The sequence below is a fragment of the Gallinula chloropus genome (assembly GCF_964237585.1).
Source record: "Gallinula chloropus genome assembly, chromosome: 11".
NCBI classification, from domain to species: Eukaryota; Metazoa; Chordata; class Aves; order Gruiformes; family Rallidae; genus Gallinula; species Gallinula chloropus.
Genome location: NC_140096.1, coordinates 4,730,570 through 4,751,358, shown reverse-complemented (window position 1 = coordinate 4,751,358; position 20,789 = coordinate 4,730,570). Strand labels below are relative to the sequence as shown.

At 58.4% G+C, this 20,789-nt stretch overlaps 1 protein-coding gene across 3 annotated transcripts in view; it reads left to right on the top strand.

The window, feature by feature from the left end:
* The window catches only part of PHKA1 (phosphorylase kinase regulatory subunit alpha 1), a 39,035-nt gene that overhangs the window by 6,846 nt on the left and 11,400 nt on the right, over positions 1-20,789 (top strand). The window contains exons 10-33 of one of the 3 annotated variants that reach the window (XM_084269370.1): positions 594-716; positions 833-928; positions 1,881-1,988; positions 2,139-2,217; positions 2,606-2,740; positions 3,738-3,847; positions 4,467-4,611; positions 5,288-5,366; positions 5,782-5,957; positions 7,749-7,925; positions 8,306-8,400; positions 8,601-8,740; positions 8,869-9,025; positions 9,193-9,272; positions 9,472-9,550; positions 9,634-9,763; positions 10,134-10,235; positions 10,622-10,737; positions 11,063-11,101; positions 12,084-12,128; positions 12,345-12,515; positions 13,048-13,101; positions 13,243-13,443; positions 19,407-19,459. In XM_084269370.1, the coding sequence (XP_084125496.1) occupies positions 594-716; positions 833-928; positions 1,881-1,988; positions 2,139-2,217; positions 2,606-2,740; positions 3,738-3,847; positions 4,467-4,611; positions 5,288-5,366; positions 5,782-5,957; positions 7,749-7,925; positions 8,306-8,400; positions 8,601-8,740; positions 8,869-9,025; positions 9,193-9,272; positions 9,472-9,550; positions 9,634-9,763; positions 10,134-10,235; positions 10,622-10,737; positions 11,063-11,101; positions 12,084-12,128; positions 12,345-12,515; positions 13,048-13,101; positions 13,243-13,443; positions 19,407-19,459 (2,690 nt within the window). Of the gene's footprint in view, positions 1-593; positions 717-832; positions 929-1,880; positions 1,989-2,138; positions 2,218-2,605; positions 2,741-3,737; positions 3,848-4,466; positions 4,612-5,287; positions 5,367-5,781; positions 5,958-7,748; positions 7,926-8,305; positions 8,401-8,600; positions 8,741-8,868; positions 9,026-9,192; positions 9,273-9,471; positions 9,551-9,633; positions 9,764-10,133; positions 10,236-10,621; positions 10,738-11,062; positions 11,102-12,083; positions 12,129-12,344; positions 12,516-13,047; positions 13,102-13,242; positions 13,444-14,334; positions 17,811-19,406; positions 19,460-20,789 lie in introns of those variants that run through there. The other 2 variants (XM_084269368.1, XM_084269369.1) reach the window with 2 other exon arrangements.

Below are 20,789 nucleotides of genomic sequence, written 5' to 3'. Positions count from 1 at the left end.
GTCCCCAGACCTGCTGCACCTGCCCTGGGTGGCATTTGGAGCCCCTGCTGGGTGCAGCACAAAGGGCTGTGGTGGGGAGCACTGGGACAGCCCTCAAGAGCTCCAGGCAGTGCTGTGGATCGGGGCAAGTGCCCAATATGGAGGTGGGACATCCCACTGATGGGCAAGGGGCTGACTGCACACATCTGGAGACCTGGTGATGGTGTGCACCTCTTGGGCTGGGGAAGGAGGGGACCTCTGCCCTCTGTGTGAGCCCTGCTGAGGTGGGCTCTCATCCCTGTTCTCCCAGGGCTGCACAAGCCCTGACTGAGGGCTATGGAGATGGGCCCATCAGGAAGTGCTCCTTCCTGGTAGCCTTGGCTCTGCAGCAGCATTGGAGGTCACAAAGCTGCTTCTGTCCCTTCTGGGGACAGCAGGCAGCTTTTGTGTGCTGCCATGCTTGGAGGTGAAACTGCTTTTCAACTCTCTGCTGTCATCCACAGAGGAAGGGTGGGAGGGCATTTGAGGCTGGGGTCTTGGTGGGAGGAGGAGCCCTGTCAGTTTGAGGAGACGGTGCCACCCACTACCTGTCCTGCTGTGTGACCTCCCTGCAGGACCCCAACCGTCTCTACTATGAACCTGCTGAGCTGAAGCTGTTTGAGAACATTGAGTGTGAGTGGCCTCTCTTCTGGGCCTATTTAATCATTGATGGGATCTTCAGTGGAAACATGGACCAGGTAAGGGAGCCAGGACCTGCTGGGCCAGTGGAAAGAAGTCCCTGGCAAAGGGGCTGTGCAGGGCAGGGATGTAGGGAGCTGTGACCAGGGACAGATGCCCTCTCTCCTCTCCTCAGGTGCAGGAGTACCGGGAAGCCCTGGAGGGGGTTCTCATCAAGGGGAAGAACGGGGTGCGCCTGGTGCCAGAGCTGTACAGTGTCCCTCTGGATAAGGTGAGTGGTCCTGAGCTATGCTGGGAGTGGGAACATCTCATGACCAGATAATTAGGTTTTAACTGTTTATTAACCTGAATAATTAGTAAAGCAGCACATGCAGTGCTTGGAAACCCCATGTGGAAAAAAATAGTGTGGCCTGGAGCTCTTATAAAAAACCACATTAGATAAATAAACTGTTCTTCTTGCTCCCATACACAAGACGGGGCTTTGCTTACAGTCTGCTGGCCTGCACTCAAGAGTGCTCAAAGAGCTCTGGACAGAGGGACCTGGGCTGAGGAGGTTGTGTTGAGCTGCACCAGTGATGGAGGTTGTTTGTATGGGCCCTGGCTGAGAGCAGTGGCCTTCTGGTGCCCAGGTGGTTCAGGGGAGATGGTGTCCCTGCCACTATCTGAGAGCATCAGAGAATCATCATAGAGTCACAGACTGGTCTGGGTTGGAAAGGACCCCAAGGATCACAGAGCTCCAACCCCCTGCCACAGGCAGGGACACCAACCTCCAGGCCTGGAGCTACACAAGGTCACCCAGGGCCCCATCCAACCTGGCCTTGAACACCCCCAGGGATGGGGCACCCACCCCCTCTCTGGGCAGCCTGTTCCAGCCCCTCACCACTCTCTCTGGAAAGAACTTCCCCCTAATATCTAATCTAAACCTTCACCATCCATCATCACCCTGGTGCTCCTGGGGAGTGTCAGCTGTTTACATGGGATGGCCCATATTGAGAACCCAAGAACCCAGATGTGGTCTGAGCAGCTGATCTGTTGTCTGATGTGGGTGCCTGGGGCAGTCACAAGGAGGAGAGGAATATATATAGCCAGGATGGGTCAGTCCCTCTGTGGCAAATGCTTTCTCAGGCTCTTGTGCTGGGCTTCAAACTGCTGGGCTTCAAACTGCAGTGATCATGCTTCTTTCAGCTATGGATCCCTCCCTGACCTCCTGTTTTCTCTTCCAGGTGGATGAGGAGTACAGGAACCCTCACACTGTGGACAGGATACCTATGGGCAAGCTGCCACTCATGTGGGGACAGTCCCTCTACATCCTAGGCTGCCTGATGGCTGAGGTACAGATGGGGAGGGCTGGGAGCTCTGAAAGGGCCACCTACTGTGGGGGGAAATTGCCCCAGGAGCTGTTAAAGATAGGTTGCCCCCAGACATCACCCATTCTGCTCTGCCCCCAAAATGTTCACCTCCTCATACCTCTCTGTCCTCAGGGGTTTCTGGCTCCTGGTGAAATAGATCCCCTCAACCGCCGGTTTGCAACTGTCCCCAAGCCAGATGTGGTGGTCCAAGGTGAGGGAAAGGGACTGATGCCAAACTCCTGTTGCTGGGGGGCTTGGGGTCTTTGCCTGTGTGGAATTCATGGGGGTGGCTTTGCTGGGTGGCAGCCAGATCTCAGTGGGTGTAAGAGGGGGTACAGGCCCTTCACCCTGCACTGCCACCTGCTGCAGCCTCCTCTCCAAGCCTGAAAGCTGCCCTCCTGCTGCTCAGTGAGGAAGGCTTGGGGGTAGAGAGCATTAGGAGGAGCAAGACATACCTCTGCAGTGGGAGCTGGTTTCCAGAGGCACCCCAGGCAGCCACCTCTTCATGATGTGGCACCTTCTGCGTGTCCCCAAAGGCTGGGGGCAGTGCTGTCACACCCTGTGTGCCCTTGCCACACTGAGCCTGTCCTTCTCCACAGTGTGCATCCTGGCAGAGACAGAGGGTATCAAGGCTGTCCTGAAGAAGGAAGGCATCCACGTGGAGACTGTGGCAGATGTCTACCCCATCCGAGTGCAGCCTGCTCGCATCCTCAGCCACATCTACGCCCGGCTGGGTGAGCTGGGCTCCCTGCTCATGCAGCAAAGGGGGAGGTGCAGAAGGGTTTGTCCCATCCCCTCACACTCCTTACAGATGCTGGTGTCCTGCCCTGCTGCTCTCTGGGAAAGCTGGCTCTGTGCAGTGGGATGGGAGTGGCCAGGCAGTACTGATTCTGGAAGGGGTAAAGCTTTGCTGTTGCAGTTTCATGGTTGCTCTAGGGAGAGGCAGAGGTTCTGATCCGCACAGGATGGACCTGGTGTGAGTAGGAGCTCAGCTTTTGTTCATGTACCCAAATCTCGATGGGGGAGACAAGCCAGAGCCCAGAGGAGGGTCTCCTGGGAGTGCCTGTAGCTCAGGCTGGGTGGCAGTTGGAGGTTTGGCAGTGCTGAATGTGAGGGGAGGGTGTGTTCCACAGCTCTGCACACTAACTCCCTGATGCTGCAGTCCCTTGGGCATGGGGCTTGTTGTTCAGGAGCTGGAGACCCAGCCTGGGCCAAAGGAGAAACCTGATCCACTGTAGGCTGTGCACACTGACTAATTTAAGCCACCAAAAGGCCAAGTGTGACATGGGCAAGAGGGGCAGGGGAGCAGCCTGGCAGCTGGCAGGGGAGCTGACGTGACCAGGGGTGCTGCTGTGCCCTCCTGGGCTCAGGGAGTAACCCAGGAGCAGTGGGAATGCTCGTGGAGCTCTCGGCTTTGGGAGGGCAGCCCTGTACAGGGGGAAACCCTGGCCCTGCCGTAGCTGCTGACATCCCCAAAGACCTGGAGTTGTGGCATGTTGAGGAGGTCAGGGCTGGCTGTATGTCCCTGTTTCAGCAGGGGTCCCTGGGGAGGGTCTGGGTGTCTCTAACCCCTGGGCAGGGCTGGGGGACAGAGTACTGCTGACCCTAGAGCTGTGTCAGTTCAACACGGGGTCCTGCCCTGGGGTACACCAACCATAAACCAGGCTTCTCTTCCTGGCTGGTAGCACAGGGACCTGTCTCTGGTGCTGACACCTCCTCCTGTCCCCCTAGGCCGCAACAAACAGATGTGCCTGACAGGACGGCCCTACCGCCATATGGGTGTCCTTGGGACCTCCAAGCTCTACACCATCAGAAAGAACATCTTTACCTTCACCCCTCAGGTGGGTGGCATTGCACAGGCTCATTCCCAGCTTCCATGTGATCTGGAACTGGGTGGGAGTTCTCTGCCCTGGCTGAGTGCTTGTGGTATTCTTGGGGTGGTCCAAGACCCTCTGATAAACAGCCCGGGAGGGCAGAGCAGCCCCAGCTCTGTGGTTGGCTGTGCCTGTTGGATCGAGATGGTTTCAGCCTTCTGATGATGGGTGTGGGATGAAAATGTCTTTGCTCACCCTGATGAGGACAGCAGGAGGAGGCAGATGGCAGGACAGGGGTCCCTCTGTCCAGCACGGTGCAGGGACAGCAGGTTTGCCAGCCTGGCTCTGTGGGGAGTGTGTATTTGCCTGGCATAGGCACAGCAGGGACTGGCTATGCAGGGGCTGGGTGATGCTGCTGCTGAGTTGTAGCTGTTAGAGGACAGTGGCTGCCCTGGGGGTTGAGTCTGTCTCAACAGCTACAGGTAGGGAGGGATGAGCAGTGGTGCAAAGGCCCATCTCCCCCCAGTGCACGGTGTGAGTGCCCTGGCTGAGCACCTGTGGGAAGACTGGGAGGACTGGGGGGTGTGATGCACCACGGGGACCTGGCTGTGGAAAGGCCCACTCACACCTCCTGCTGTCCTTGCAGTTCATAGACCAACAGCAGTTCTACTTGGCTCTTGACAACAAGATGATCGTGGAGATGCTGAGGACAGACCTCTCGTACCTCTGCAGCCGCTGGAGGATGACTGGGCGACCAACCATCACCTTCCCCATCTCCCACACCATGCTGGGTATGGCTCATCGGGGCTGGAGCAGCCAGCCCTGGGGAGCAGCCTCTGTGGGAGGAATGGGGTGGGCGGATGTGGCACTGTAAAAGTGCTCTTGGGGTTCTTCCCACATCTGGAGTCTTCACTAAGACTAACCACCTGCCAAAGACTTTCCTGAACAGCAGGGAGGGGAAAACAGCAGACCAGAAGGAGTAGAGCTACACAGGGGTGCTGAGCAAAGCTGGCTTGTCTGGAGTAGCTCCAGATTCTAGATGTCTGATGCAGGGAAGGGACTCTGCTTTCGGGCCTTTTTGGCTCTTCTCATGTACTTTAAATCCCCTTAGTGTCTGGAGTGTGCCCTTTGCTGTGGTATCTTAGGCCCCTGGGAGCAACACCCTCTCTGCTGCCTCATGTGAAAGCTGGGGAGAGAGCAGTGGGCTGTTTGAGTGCTGCTGGTTGGTACTGCTGGTGAAATCCTGGGAGCCTGAGTATGTCTTGGCCTGGCTTCCCTGGAGTCCAGCCTGGATGGTCCTGAATTCCCCTTTATGGGTGGTGCTTTGGTGCCACAGGTTGCCTGTGCCCCCTAAAGCAAGGGTCTGGCCAACGCCATGGTGCTTTGAATACCCACCAGGCCCTGTGTCACCTTCTGGGAGCCTTTTGGGTGGGAGAGCTTGACCTCCTGTGTCTGTGTCCCCAACAGATGAGTCTGGCAGCCGCCTGCACCCCACGGTCCTGGCGACTCTGCAGAAGCTGCAGGATGGGTATTTCGGTGGCGCGAGGTGAGCTGGGCGTCCCGGGCTGCGGGAGGGGAGAGGGATGGGGCCTGGTTGTGAGAGTACCTGCCAGGCCTGAGCGTTGGCTGTTGGGAAACAAGCTGTGGAGGAGACACTGGCGTGTGTGAGGCTGTAGGTACCCCCCAGGGCTACAGTCCCAGCAGAGGAGACGTGAGAGAGGACACACCTCTTGGTGCCGTCACATCCATGGCTGCCGGAGCCCCTAATAGCTTTTGGGCAGCACTGCCATGCCTGCCTGTGGCAGGAGGAGTTGCAGGCAGCCAAAGCAGGTGCTGGGGTGTGTGTATACTCCTGGGTGAGTGTGTCTCCCTGATGAAGGGCCTGCACTGGATCCAGGAGGCAAAGCCAAGGGTGCTGCCTGCCTCTTCCTCCCTGTGTGACCTCCCCTCCTCTCGCCCAGGATCCAGACGGGTAAGTTGTCGGAGTTGCTGACAACGTCGTGCCGAACACACCTCAGCTTTATGGACCCTGGGCCAGAGGGTAAGGTCTTTGCCAAGAGTTACAAGCTCAGCACTGACAGCTTTGAGGAGCTAGACGCCGAGGAGTGGCTGCATGGCTTGCAAATGGCAGAGGATGGTAAGGGGCAACAGGCCGGTCGCTGCTGTGGTGTGGCAAATGCCGAACTCACCCGTAACTGACAACCTCCCTGCCAGCGTCCACCGGTGTGTTCCTCACCTGCTGAGGGTTTCACCATGTCTCTGTTACCCATCTGACCCTCCCATCAATTAACCTGGTCTGGGTGGTGCTCATGGTGATGCCATTGGGGTGGTACTGTGTGAGGTGTAGCCCCCTCGTCAGAGGGGTGTCCCAGCCAAGCAGGGCTGCTGCTGGTGGGTGTGGAGAGCGCAGAGGATGCTCTGCAGTGAGCTGCTCTGACTTTGTATGCTGCTTTGTGGGGAGGAGACAAAGGCTTGGCAACCTTCCTCTGCTTGGGAGGTTTAGCTGAGGAGCTTTGGTACACAGATGATGGAGCAGAAAATGATGGTACAGTGCCCAGGGTGGTGAGGAAGATCCACCGTGACCCCAGGCAATCTCTGTCCCCAAAGCCTTTGACCCTGGGCAGAGCTGTTCCAGTGGGTGCTGCTTGAGGCCTTGCTGCTGTGGATTTGGTACACAGGAGGTGCTTGGCCCACCACAGCATCATGGACCCACCTTGTCCTGAGACAGTGGTGGGGTCCAAGTCCTGCTGCTCCCCTTGCAAGCAGGCCTGGGTATATGACCTAGATTTGGTCATCTTCCTGGCCTTCCCATCAGTCTGCTCTGCTGCTGCTGCTCCTGTAGCCAGTGCACTGCTCTGACTGAATACTTTCCTTGCCCTACTTGCTTTGCCTGCGGTCACCTTGCAGGCTGCACCTGAGCTGCTCCAAAGGTTCTGCTTCCTCCCATCTGCCATGGGAGACAGGCCCTGCCTCACCTCTCTACAGCAGATAGATGATACTCAAGTTTTTTCAGATGCTGTGGCTGGGCAGGATGTTCTCAAGCCTGATACCTGGGGAACTCCAGCTGAGCCTTCTGGCACTGGCATGAGACATCCCCTGGATGGTGTTGGCCTTGGATGCAGTCTGCAGCTCACCTCCCAGAGCAGAGACACCACAGAGCTTGTCTGCCAGCTGGAGACCAGCAAGGCTTTGCCCTGGCCCACTGGCTGGAAGTGTATCGATGGCTCTGTGTTGTATTGCATTGTGTTGGCATGGGGCACCTCTCCTCGCCCTGGGCATCCCCTTCTCTGGGCAGCACTATTAATCTCCCTGCTGACAGAGATGTGGCCTCTGAGCACCCTCCTCCTTGCCACAGTTAGTGAGGGGTGGCTCTGGTGTTCCCAGTGTGGTGCTGGGACCTGCTGGGGGATGGCCAAAGAGAAGGCAAGAGCCATAACTCCCCATCTGAACTAACTGGTAATTTCTAATGAGAAATAACTTGCAAACCCCACCCTGCCCTGCTCCTGTGCTGGAGTCCTGCTGAAATGAGGCCCTTGGTGTGCCAGGGTGGTCTCCTTGGACAGGCTTCCCCCAGCTGTGTCTCCCCTTATCCCCCTGGAGAGACAAGGGTGAGGTTTTTGCCGCAGGGTTTGAGCAGACCCTGCTGTTCTCCTGCAGGCTTGGACCAGGCACACGCTGCAGCCCCACTGCTCCCTTCACCCAGGTGGGACTCAGAGGGAGCCCCAGTTTGGTCCCAGCTGGCAGCCAGTGCCACAGCAGCAGCACAGTGCTGGAGCAGGGGCTGTGTGTGGGAGCCTGGCTGCCAGCACCAGCCACATGCTGCTTTGTGCACTCAGCAGAGCTTTGCCCTTGCCCAAGGGGGAGCTCTCTGGGGTTTGGGGGTGCCCTGGTTCAGCAGCTGAACCCTGCCTGCTCTGCCTCCTTCCAGCTGACACGTACGATGAGGTTGCTCAGTACTTGGACCACCTGCTGCAGCGCACAGAACCCCAGTCCAATCTGCCCCCCACTGCCCAGCGGGGAGGGATAAGCCGCTTCCGGGCTGCCGTCCACACCACCCGTGACCTCATGTCCCTGGCATCCAAGGCCAAGGACCTTCACGTCCAGAGTGAGTAACTGCAGCTCCCTCAGCAGCTTTGCTCAGGCCTGGGGGTGAGGCTGAGGCAGCTTTGGGAGCTTTCCCAGCTGTGTGATGCTGGGGGTCCCATGGGCTGGGGGACAACCCAGCCTTTGCCTGGGCAAGTGTCCATCAGGTTAGTCCTGGCTGTGGAGTGTCTTGTAGTTGAAGCTGTGCAGTCCTCATGGGAAGTGCAGAACAACAACAGATGGCAGCTCCTTCCAGCACTGCTCCAACGGGGTGGGCATGGGCTGCTCTCCCACAGCAGGCTTCTTAGCAGGGGCTGCTGGGGAGCTGTGTGAGGTGGCTTGGGACACAGCAGTGGGAGTTGGGGTTGAGAAGTGCCTGCACTGACATTGGCTTTCTTTTAGATGTTGGGCTGTATGTGCCCAGCAAGATCTTCCAGGCGTCCCAACAGTCAGTCAAGCTGCTGAGTTCACCCCACCAGCAGGATGTGGATGTCAAGGTGAGCCCTGTCTTTCCTGGACTGGCTGAGCGGTGTCACCCTTTCAGCTAGGGCCAGATCATCCTTGGGCTGCATGGGAAGGCTTGCTGTTTGGTGAGGGGTGATGCTCATGGGTGTATGGCCTTGGCTCTATAACCAGACCACCCCTAGTGTGGCGTGCTGGCAGTGCTAACCAGGAGCATGGGTCTCCGTTCCCACAGAGCCCCACACTCCATGCAGAGATGAACCTGCCCCGTGGTGAGGATGGCAACGTGGACTGCAAGGCACTTGTGGACCAGCTGCGTGTCTGCCCCACGCTGCAGGAGCAAGCAGACATCCTCTATATGCTCCATATCCTCAAGTATGATGAGCTCCATGTCCTGCTGGCTCGCTGAGCAGGGACAGTGCAGCCCTGCACAGCCAGGGGATGCCCAGGGAGCTGCCAGAGGGTGACTTGCTGGCTGTGACCCAGCGTCTCCTTTACTGCAGGGGTCCTGAGTGGCACACGGGGCTGGACAGCGAGCCGGGCCCTACTGTCAAGGAGCTGCTCACCGAGCTCTACGTGCGCGTGGGGGAGACGCGTCAGTGGGCCCTGATCCGCTACATCTCTGGCATCCTCAAGAAGAAGGTGGAAGCTCTGGATGAGGTAACAGCTGTGCCCCTGGGCTTTGGCAGCCTGAGCTCTGCTGGGGAGGAGGGTGCAGAGTGAGTGGGCAGTCTGGCTGTATCAGCTCTGTCTCCCTCTGCTGTGTGCTGAGGCCCCCGACACTGCACATCTGGTGATGCCTGGGGTTGGCCCTTTGTGTTCTCCAGGCCTGCACTGACCTCCTGTCTCACCAGAAGCACCTGACAGTGGGGTTGCCCCCAGAGCCACGTGAGAAGACGATCTCAACGTGAGTGTGGCACCTCTCCCTCCCGGCATGTGCTGGGCTAGGGCTTGGTGTGAACCCATTGCTCTGGTGCCTGTGGGCAGGAGTGGCTCTGGGAGGTTGTTCCCAGCCTGTGCATCTCCTCTCTGGGCTGTGGAGACCAGGAGGGATGCAGGCCTGCTCTGCTGCCTCTTACCCACTCTGCCATTCGTTCCCTCCCCAGCCCAATCCCCTATGAGGAGCTCGTTCGTCTCATAGATGAAGCCAGCGAGAAGAACCTCAGTGTCTCCATCCTTACACAGGTGAAGGGGCCAGGGCAGTGGGGAACCTCCCAGCTGGGTGTGTGTCCTGGTGGGGGGGTAGTAACCTGCCTCTTCCCCTCCAGGAGATCATGGTATACTTGGCCATGTACATGCGCACGCAGCCCACGCTCTTTGCTGAGATGTTCCGCATCCGCATCGGGCTGATCATCCAGGTGATGGCAACGGAGCTGGCACACTCCCTGCGTTGCTCAGGTATGTGTATCAGGGGTGGCACCCCACTGGGGTGAGTGCTGGGGTGCTTGGGGCTTTGTCAGCCCCAAGGAAAAGCCCTGTTAAAATGGGTTGCTCAGCAGCAGGATGAGACCTTGTGTGGGAGTGCTGGGGGTCTGCAGCTGAGTCTGCTCTTTGGCAGCACAGGTAGGTGACTTCACTGCTGTCTCTGTTCAGGCATGTGGTGGGCTGGTAATAGGGAAGGGTCTCTGCTGTAGGTAGCACCTGGAGATGATGTATGTCCTTGGAGGATGAGCTCCTAGACCAGTGCTTCCCCTGCTGACAGAATGGGGTGCAGGGTAGCAGGAGGGCTGTGAAGTGGGCTGTGACATCTGACCTTTGTTCTCTCCAGCTGGAGAAGCCACTGAGAACCTGATGAATCTCAGCCCCTCGGACATGAAGAGCCTCCTCTACCACATCCTCTCTGGCAAGGAGTTTGGGGTGGAAAGGAGTGGTGAGTCTCAGCAGGCTTGTGAGAGCATCTCTGGGCAGAGCTGGGTCCTGGTGCGGAGCGTGGCCAGCTCTGGGTGTTCCCATCTGTGAGGGGTGCCTCTGTCCTGCATGTTGAGCACAGCAGCTTCTGTGCTGCAGTAGCCCAGCAAGGAGCCGTGCTCCTCAGCAGGGTGATGCTGAGCTGGCTTCAGGGGATCAAGCCAGAGTTCTGTGGCTGCCAGGGCTTTGTTTGGTTTGGCACTTGGCTGGGTCAGGCCTGGACTGAAGCAGTTCTCTGCTGGTTGGGATGGAGGCTGAGGGTGTGCAGAGCTAGCAGTGTCTGAGCAGTGACAAGGGGGATGTCCTTGCTCTGAGCCATGGTGCCCACTCTTCCCTCTTGCCCTGCAGTGCGATCAGTGGACTCGTCGCTCACGACCGCTGTCTCCATCTGTGAGGTGGGGGCTGTTGGGGCCACCAAGCCTGAGCGTGCTGGCATCGTCCAGCTGAAAAGTGAGATCAAACAGGTGAGGTGCAAGCTGCTCCTGCCAGGTGGTGTGGGTGACAAGCAGCTACAGGACAGGCAGGATGTGTGGGAGAGCAGGAGGGAGCTTGCTCCTGGGCTTCAGAGAGCTTATAGTTGCTTCCAGGACCTCCTTTTGGCTTCAGTCCTGCCTTGGGGTGGGAGAATTGGGGATGGGGGTGTTGCTGTGACAGTGCAGTACTGGGGAAGCACGGGGGTGCTTGAGGAGGTGTGGGGGTGGGGAGGGCCCTGTGACCTCTCACATGTGGCTGGTGTCCTGGTGGAGCCCCTTCCAGCAGCAGAAACTTCATTTCCTTCTTCTCTTGCAGCAATTGGATAAACGTAGGCAGTCTCTGACTGGGAGTAAGGTGAAGCCACCCTAGTCCTGCAGCCTCAGCTTTCCCCCCTTGTGCCATGCACCAAGGCAGCTTCTGAACCTGCATGAGTGAATGAGCTTTCCTCAGCAACCCTGCTGAGCCAGCTGCTGCAGCCATGAGCTCGCTTCTCTCTTGGCAGGCACAGGGTTCTTCTGTTCAGGGTGGGGGAAGGAGCCTGGCTCCCTGAGCAGAGGTTGGCATGGTTTAACATGCTGCAGGGGCCCTGGGCTGGCACAACCTTCAGGAGCTCCCCTTCCACTGGGACTGGTGGGGAGGAAGGCTTCTAAGCCACAGGTGTATTGCCATTGCAGCCAACTGGGACCTGTGCTCTGTAGCTGGTACAGCTGAATAAATCCCATTATACCCACAAAACCTTCCTGGGTGGGATGACATGACGTTTCCAGTGCCATGACCAGCAGTGGCCCTGCTGGGCACTTCACTGGATGATCTTGCCTGTAGCCTTCTGGATGTTTCTTTGGGGAAACAGACTCCTGCCTGACTTCAAGTGACAAGGGCCTCCTCTGGTCCTTGGTGTCTGTCCAGGAGTCCTGTGCTCCAGGAGGGGTGCCATCCCCAGAGAGACAGGCACCTGGGGGACCACCAGCCTGATGCAGCAGGTTTATGGCCAATGTGGTGTGAATTTGGGGAGACTATGTGATGTAGAAAGTAACCCACAGGTCTTGGCCTTGCTCCTGGCCCCCAGTCTGCTTGAGACGAAATCCCTGCCCGCGCCAGCAGCCAGCAGAGCAGTATGAGCACTGTGTGGAGCCCATGCAGCCTCTCAGGGCCCTGGCACAGCCTGATGCTAACGTTGAGCCACTCCACAGCCCCCTTTCTGCACCACCCCTCGATCTCCAGCTAACCACTGCCCCAAGATATGTGCCCCGGTGCTGCTGGTGCTGCTGTGCTTGCTGCCATGGCTGCCCTGCTCTGGCACAGTCTGGGTTCTTTTTGTCTCCTTTTCTCCTTTCAGCCCCTCAATCTGCAGCCCAGGGATGCTGACCTGAAGCCCTCTCTGGTAACCTGGGTTTGTTGGCTGTGTATGTGGGGTCTGTCGTGTTTGTGGCTGCAGAAAGGACTTGTGCTTCGGGGGATGCTGCAGGGTGGGCTTTGCTGGGGACAGGGCTGGCAGCTGCATGTTGGGAACCAGACACTTCTGGGCAGCAGCAGGCTGCCTTCTTGTGGGGTATTTAACTTGGCAGCAGTCTCCATTGGCCTTATTTTGTCTCACCAGTCTGCTGGGAACTCAGAGCTGCTGGGCCAGGGCTCCTTCTCAAGCATGCTGGAAGACCAGGGCAGCAAGGACAGTCGCCAGGGCCAGTGGCAGCGGAGGCGGCGTCTGGATGGGGCCCTCAACCGCGTCCCTGTGGGCTTCTACCAGAAGGTCTGGAAGGTCCTGCAGAAGGTGAGCTGTGTGTCCAGCTTGCTGCTCTCCATGCCTGTGAGCCAGGGCTCCCAGACACCAGCCTGGAACACTTGGGGACCCAGTGCTGGTCCCTGATGTGTAGATACATACTTCATGGATGAAGCCTGCAACTTCCCCAGCTCTTCTGGGGAAGACCTGGGGCTGCCTTGTAGGCACCCAGGACCTACCTCATACTGTGCTGATCCTTGCAAAGTGGGGCTAGGACTGCTCACGTGCTTCATACCTTGGGCAGGCAGGGGCAGGGCTGGAGCCACAGCTGAAGCAGCTTTGGGCACAGCTCATCCTCAGCATGGTACGCCAGGGAGCTGGGCCTCATCTTGAGTGAGTGGGCTCTGACTGATGCTGACCTGGCAGGGAAGGAGTGGTGCTGTGCAAAGAGCCAGGAGGTGGAACTCTGGTGTATGGGCAGCACACACCAGTGCCCGAGTGGGAGTGAGTTGGTCTGGATCTGTGTGTCTTAGCACAGTGCCTCTCCAGGCCATGACCATCATTTGTCATTCTTGTTCTGCAGTGCCATGGCCTCTCTGTGGAAGGCTTTGTTCTTCCCTCTTCAACAACCAGAGAGGTAGGAGGTTTATGTGAAGGAGAATCAGGGTGGTTGGGTTGGTGTTGGGTGCTGGGTTGCTCTGGGCAGGTGCCCAGCATTGCTCAGGGCTTGTGCTGGTGACACAGTGTTCTAGGTGTGTTTCTTTCTCCCTGCTCACAGATGACCCCAGGTGAAATCAAGTTTGCTGTTCATGTGGAATCGGTCCTCAACCGTGTCCCGCAGCCAGAGTACAGGCAGCTGCTGGTGGAGACAATCTTAGTGCTCACCATGCTGGTGGACGTGGAGGTGGACACCATTGGTGGTGTCATAGCTGTGGAAAAGATCTTGCACATGGCCAATGACCTCTTCTATGAGGAGCAGGTAGGGGTCAGGCCTCATGCAGGGGCTGCAGGCCCCATTCCCTGTAGCTGTGCAGGGTTCACCCACCTGGAGGGTCCTGCCTGTTGTTCTGTTCATGGGGCACAGAAAAGATTCAGTGTCCTCTTCCTGTGGCTCACCCTTGGTGTGTCACACTATGAACACAACAGAGGATGCTTTTTGGGGGATGAGAAACTCCACATGAGCCAGCAGTGGCTCTTGCAGCTCAGAAGGGCAATGGGATCCTGGGCTCCATCAGCAGAGGGGTGGCAGCAGGGACAGGGAGGGGATTGTCCCTCTCTGCTCTGCACTCGTGAGGCCCCAGCTGGAGTCCTGTGTCCAGAGCTGGGGCCCCAGTACAGGAAAGATGTGGGACTGTTGGAGAGGGGTCAGAGGAGCCACAGAGATGATCAGAGGGCTGGAGCAGCCCCCCTATGGAGAGAGGCTGAGGGAGCTGGGCTGGTTCAGCCTGGAGAAGAGAAGGCTGTGGGGGGACCTCATTGCAGCCTCCCAGTCCCTGAAGGGAGCAGAGGAACAGGAGGGGAATCAGCTTGGTAAAGGGCGGAGACTGGCAGGACAAGGGGGATGGAGTGAAGCTGAAGGAGGGAAGGGTGAGATGAGATATTAGGGGGAAGTTCTTTCCAGAGTGGTGAGGGGCTGGAACAGGCTGCCCAGAGAGGGGGTGGGTGCCCCATCCCTGGGGGTGTTCAAGGCCAGGTTGGATGGGGCCCTGGGCAACCTTGTGTAGCTCCTCCCTGCCTGTGGCAGGGGGTTTGGAGCTCTGTGACCCTTGAGGTCCCTCCCACCCCAGACCAGTGTGTGATTCTATGAAGCTGGTGAGGGGGCTGCTCTTATTCCTAACTCTGTCTTTCTCCTTCCCTGTCCGAAATCCAGAAGGCCCTGGGTGCTGATGACCACATGCTGGAGAAGGATCCTGCCACCGGCATCTGCAGCCTGCTGTACGACAGCGCGCCCAGCGGCCGCTTCGGCACCATGTCCTACCTCTGCAAGTCCCTGGCCTCCTACCTGTACGACTTCCTGCCCTCCGACGGCTGCTCCATGCAGTAGCTCTCACAGCTCCTCTCCCCAGGCTGCAGATGCTGTGGGAGGGCTTCATACAGCTTTTAAAGGATGGGTGTTAGGCTAGTTTTGCAGGTAGCCCCTGTGGCCATCTCTCCTCCCAGTCCTGAGCAGTTGTCCTGAGGAGCTCTGCAAGAGGCATGCATGCCAAGCTGACCTGTGCCTGCCTGCAGCCTGTGGAGCAAGGGCTGGCAGGGAGAGGCTGAGCTTTCAAACCTGCTTGTGTTTGAAGTGTCTGTCTGCATGATTCCTCCTGGGCAACCTCCTGGTTTGGGAGAGATGGAGAGGGTCCCCCCTGCCCAGGCCTGTGTGCTTGGCACTGCAGCACTCGCTGGACAGCTCATGCTCTTCCTGCCTCTAGCAGATTGGGAGTTTTTAACCTGTTCTGTGCTCCTTTCTCTTCAAAATCTGCAGTGTAGGCTTCAAAATCTAGTGTAGGCTGGAGACCTTGATCTTGTGGCTGCTGATGGATGGAAAAGCTTTGTTAGAGGACTAGGGGATGCCACCTGAGCCCCTCTCCCAGCACACCCAAAAAGCAACACAGTCAAACCCAGACACAGCTGTGCTGCTTGGAACAGGCACTCCACTGTGCCCTCCTCAGGGCTCTTTGTGTGGGGCTGGAGAGGCTGTGGGAGCCTGGAGTAGCACCAGGTGGTAGCAGATCACTGTTGCTCCCAGGCTGTGAGGACAGGGCTTTGGGTGGCAGGGGGATGTGTTGCCTCTCTGGGCAACCTGGGATCCAGAGCTGGACCCAGCACTGCAGGTGAGGTCTCCCTAGAGCAGAGGGGCAGAATCCCCTTCTGAGACATCAGATCAGGTGCCAGCTCTGCTGTGTCCTGCAGGTTAAACCCTGCACAGGATAATGCAGTTGGGCTGGTGGAGATGGGACACGTGTGGTGCACAGGAGAGGGGTGTTAGAACCAGGGAACAGTTTGGGTTGGAAGTGACCTGTAAAGGTCACTGAGTCTGCCCCACCTGCACTGACCATGGCCATCTTCAGCTGAGCCCTGTCCAGCATGACTGTTAATGTCTCCAGGAACGGGGTGCCTACCACCTCTCCAGGCACCCTGTTCAGTGTCTCACAGCCCTCTCAAAGGATGTCTTCCTTCTCTCTAGTCTGATTCCCCTTCAGTTTAAGACCATTGCTCCTTGTCCTATTGCACTGGGCTCTGCTAAAAATGTTTGTCCCCAGCTTTCTTGAAGCTGCCTTTATGTCCTGGAATGCTGTGGTACAGTCTTTCTTCATGGAGACTTCTCCAGGATGAACAGTCCCCTCTCTCAGCCTTTCTTCATAGCAGAACTGTTCCATCCTTCTGGTCATCTTTGTGGTCCTCCTCTGGGATTGCTCCAAGAGCTCCATGTCTGTCTTGTGTTGGGGGCTCTCGGGCTGGATGAGGACTCCGGGCTGGGGGGGCAGGGGGGCAGATTCACCTCCTTTGCTGTGCTGGTCCAGCCCAGGATATCGTGGCCTTTCTGGGTTGTGAGTGCACACTTCCACCTCATGTCCAGCTTTTCTTCCACCAGTACCACTAGGAATAGGCCCTTCTTGATAGGACTGCTCTCAAGCCCTTCATCCCCCAACCTCGATGCAGGATCTTGCACTTGGCCTTGTACCTCATGAGGTTTCCATAGGCTCACTTCTCAAGCTTCTCATGGTCCCTCTGGATGGCATCCTGTCCCTTAGGCATGTCAGCTACACCACTCCACTTTGTGTCATCTGAAAGTTACTGAGGGTGCACTCGATCTCTCTTAGGTCACTGATGCTGATACGAAACAGTACTGGTCCCAGTACAGGTGCCTGAGGGACACCACTCGTCATTGATCTCCATCTGGACATGAACCATTGAACCCTTTGCCCTCTGGATGTGTTGATCCAGCCAATCCCTCAACCACTGTGCAGTCCACCCATCAAGTCCATCTTCCCAGTTTAGGATGTCATGGGGTACCTTGTCAAAGGCTTTACAGATAGATGACAGCTGTAGCTCTGCCATTGTCCACTGATGTAGCACTCCATCACCAAGCACTGCCAGCATCACAGGCTGGCTCAGCCTTGGCCAGTGGTGGGTTCCTCCTTGAGCTGGCTGGTGTTTGCTCTGTCAGACCTCGGGGAAGCCTCTAGCAGCCTCTAGTGAAGTCACCCCTGCAGCCCCCTTGCCGTGCAGAACCACAGTAGAAGGCCACTAGGTTTCTCAGACCTCACCTACAACTAGAACCCATCTTCTCTTCCCTGTGGAGGCAGTCAGGACGCAGGGGCTACACTTTTCTGAGCCTGGCAATAGCTCTGTTGTAGATGGACTGTCCCATGGCCTGTTGACTGCCCTTCCACAGCCAGAGCCTCAGGCCTGTTGTATGGAGGCACCTGGGAAAATGAGGTGGGTGAGGTGGGTTGGGCTAAGCAGAGACTTGCTTCCAGTCACTCCTTTCCTTTAAACTAGTGCCTTCAGCCTGCTGGGAGGGTGCATTTTAATTATTTTCTCTTTTTCCTGGTGGCTGTTTGTGTCTTGGGGAGGGCAGAGCATGGCTCCAGCAGCCTCTCTCTTCCTCAGGCACCCTGATGCTCCTTAACCTCAGCACATCCCCCTGCTGGGTGCTCCTGAGCTGGTGCTGACCATCCACTGGGCTCAGCCCTTGAGCTGAAAGGTGCCAGTGCCCTTCCTGCACAGCCTTGAGCTGCCCCACCACGCTCTGCCTGCCCTGCTCACAGCTCTCCTGGCTGCTGGCAAGCCTCAGCTGGCTCTTTACAGGAGCAAGGGCGGCTGCGGCCCTGCGCCCTCCTGCTCTGCTGCAGGTCCTGCCAGCTCTGGAGTGGTTCCCCTCAGCCACTGATGTTTTCCCATGGGTTTTCTGACCCTGGTGTTTGGCCTTGAAATGAGCTTGAGAGAGGAGTTCCTGGGTTGTCTCTCCAGGCCGCTTCTGAACCGGTGTGGCTGTGTTGCACACTGATCCTTCTGGACGTGGTGCTGCCCTGGGCAGAGGCAGCACATGAAGGTGCTGTAAGCCCCAGCCTGAGCTCTCTCTGTACTGAGAAAAGCAGGCTGATGCTGCCCTTGGGAGTCAGTGGGGCTCTGGCCAAGCACAGGGACCCCCAGCACAAAGCACAGGGCTCCTCCTGGGGGGAGTAGGCACAGGGTTGTGTCCGCACTGGCAGGACGCAGTCCCGGCGTGGGGCAGGGGCTGGGTGCATGCAGGTCTCAGGCCTTTTTTAATGAGAATTACTATGTTTGTAAAGAGAATTCACCACCTCGAGCTGCAGGGGGTAGGAGCCCCCCAATAAAACGTTTCTTGTGCGAGTGTGGGGCCTGTTGTCCTCAGCGAGCCGGGCAGGGAGCGGCCCTGGCACTGCGGGGGCTGGAAGAGGCTGGGGAACGTTGCTTTTGCCAACCGGGATGGGATGTGGGATTTTCCTGGGCTGACTTGGGAAGTGGAGGACTCGGGCTGCCTCCTTGGGAATCCTTCGCTGGGGACTTAGGAAGGAAAAGGACACTTGTGGATATATGGACCAGATAAGGAGTAAAGCGAGGGGGAACACAGCTCAGCTGCCTGGCAGTGAGGTGAGGCAAAGCTGGAGGGTCCCTGTTTGGCCTCAGTGGGCCCGGACAACACCATACCCAGCAGTTTGGGGCTCTGTAAGATGAGCAGTAGCAGCTTAGATACGGCTCAGGAACCTCAGGAACGTTATTTTCATCCCCAAGGGGAAGCAGGAGCCTGCCAGATGCGTGATGTGCCTTATGCTCTGCCCCGGTGTGAGGAAGGTGCCTGGGCTCAGCCTGTGCTCCTTGGAGTACCGAACCCACAGGTAACGGAGGGATTTCTGACAGGAATGGGGTACGGAATGGGGGAGGCAGTGCCCGCGGGTGTGCCTCCTTCACCGGCACACGGGTAATAAACGGCTGCTTCACCAGCACGTCTGCCGGGAGCCCTTCTGGGGGCCTCTGGCACTTGTAACGGGGCAGCTGGGCCGGGCCCCGCCGGCAGCGGAGGGACTACAACTCCCGGCATGCGCCGCGGCCGGAGCGCCCGGGGGGCGGGGCCGCGCCCGTCCCGGCGTGCTGCGGGCGGCAGTGCCGGGCTTCCCGCCGTGGCGGCTCAGATGGCGGCCGCGCTGCCGCCGGTCTATGTGTACAGCCCGGAGTACGTGGCCCTCTGCGACTCCCTCTGCAAAGTGCCCAAGCGGGTCAGCGCCGCGCCGGGGGCTGGCGGGGCGGGGCGGGCTGGGACGGGCCTTCAGCGGGCCCCTGAGACACCGGCCTGGGGGGGCCTTGGGGGCGCGGCCTGGGGGGTCGGGGGTGGGGGGGGGCTCTGGGGAGGCCGGCGGCAGGTCCAGGGGTTTTGGAGGGGCAGCCAGGACAGCGCGGGGGGTGCGTGTGCGCTGCCCCTTCCCCGCACCGGCCCTGGCAGGCTGCGGGAGCGGCGCTGCCCCCGCCGGGGGTGCCTCGTCCTCTGGTCCTGAGGCGCCGGGGAGTCCCTGCGCGCCCCTCGCCGTGCTGTGCCCCCCGCTCCACCCCCCCAGCTCCCTGCTGCCGCCCGCCGCTCCTTCCTGCCCCCCTGCCGGGCTGCCCCCCACTGCTCCTGCCCCCTTGCCGTGCTGCCCCCCCACTCCTTGCTGCCCCCCCCCCTTACTGCTCCCCCCACTCCTTACTGCTTCCCCTCCGGCTCCTTGCTGCCCCCCACTGCTCCTGCCCCCTTGCCGTGCTGCCTCCCCCCTCTCCTTATTGCTCCCCCGCCCCGCCCTTGCTGCCCCCCCAGCCGCGGTGCCGGGCCCGGCTCGAGCCGGTGCCGGTTACCGGTGCCGGTTCCCGGCGCTGCTGGGAGCCATCAGGGAGCTGCCCGTACCCCCTCACCAGCTCCTCTCTTAACGTCCCTTCACTTCTCTCTCCCTGTTGCAGGCCAGTATGGTGCACTCGCTGATTGAAGCCTATTCCTTACTTGACCAGGTGAAGTAAGTGCTCCCGTTTCCAGTGAGGGGTTACTTTCCTTTCCTCTCTGCTCAGGCCCAGGGGATCCCAGGTAGCTGCAGGTCTCCCGCTGGCCTCGCTGGCAGCCTGGCTGAGCCCCTGCAGCTGGAGTTCCCAGGGTGTGAGGAAAGTCTGCTTGTTCTGCTCAATGGGAGAAGTGATGACTGGTGGAATAGTGGAATTCCAGACTGGTTTGGGCTGGAAGGACCTTAAAGATTGTTAAGTCCCACCCCCTGCCATGGACAGGGACACCTCTCACCAGCCCAGGCTGCTCAAGTCCCCATCCAACCTGGCCTTGAACACCTCCAGGGAGGGGGCAGCCACCACCTCCCTGGGCACCCTGTGCCAGGGGCTCACCACCCTCCTAGTGAAGAATTTCTTCCTAATACCCAATCTAAATCTACCCCTTTCCAATTTAATTTCTGGCTACCCTTCCTGGTCTCATGGAGGGCAAATTGCCCTGTGCTTTCTGTGCAGAGCATGTTGTCACCTGTTGCTCTCGTGGCTCTGAGCAGATAGAAACCATCCTCACTGGTGCTGCTCCAGCTCCACCAGCCCCTGCTCATGCTAGGAGGGACCACGTTGTTTTGCTTTGTTGTGACTGATTTGGGAGACTTTTTGTGAGGTCTCAGTGCTGTTCAGCAGAGGTGGCAAGATGAGTTCTGGGGCAGAAAAGTGAGACCCCCTCCTGTCCTATCAGGGTCTTGACACTGGGGAATATGAAGAAAAAGACCCCAAAACAAAAGAAAGTTTAGCTTAACCTGAGTGTAGTCCCAGTCTGAGGTTTGGAGAGGGCTTCAGTGTGTCTCAGGTTTCATTTAGGCAGGATGCAAGGTTACAGAAGGGTGATGTGCAAGTTGCTGAGGACAGACCATCTCCTTTGGATGCAGGTAGAGTTGAGGACATGTAAAACACTCCTGAGCCAGCAGGCACCTTGGGGACAGGTGTCCTGTCACAGCACTGGGCTGGGCCTGGACGTGTCACTCTTATTCCTTCCCCTGTGTGTAGTCAGGACGTTGGATCTGCTGGGGGTTGCTCAGCCTGGGGAAGCACACAGGAGAGGGGAAAAACACTGCAGAGAGGTTAATGCAGCAGCACCTTCAGGTGTTCCCTGTTGGGGTGGGCACAGCAGACAGTGCCAAGCTGGAGGAGAGTCCTACTGAGCTCAGCTGAGGGGCTTTCTCCTGCAAAATGACAGTTCAGTAGGAGAGGAAGGGGCTGGGGGGGGGGGGGTTGCTTTTCCAAAGGAAGTGTGAGGATGTTACAGCCAAGTATTCCAGTCAAACCCTGGAGCCTCTTGTCCTGACACACTCC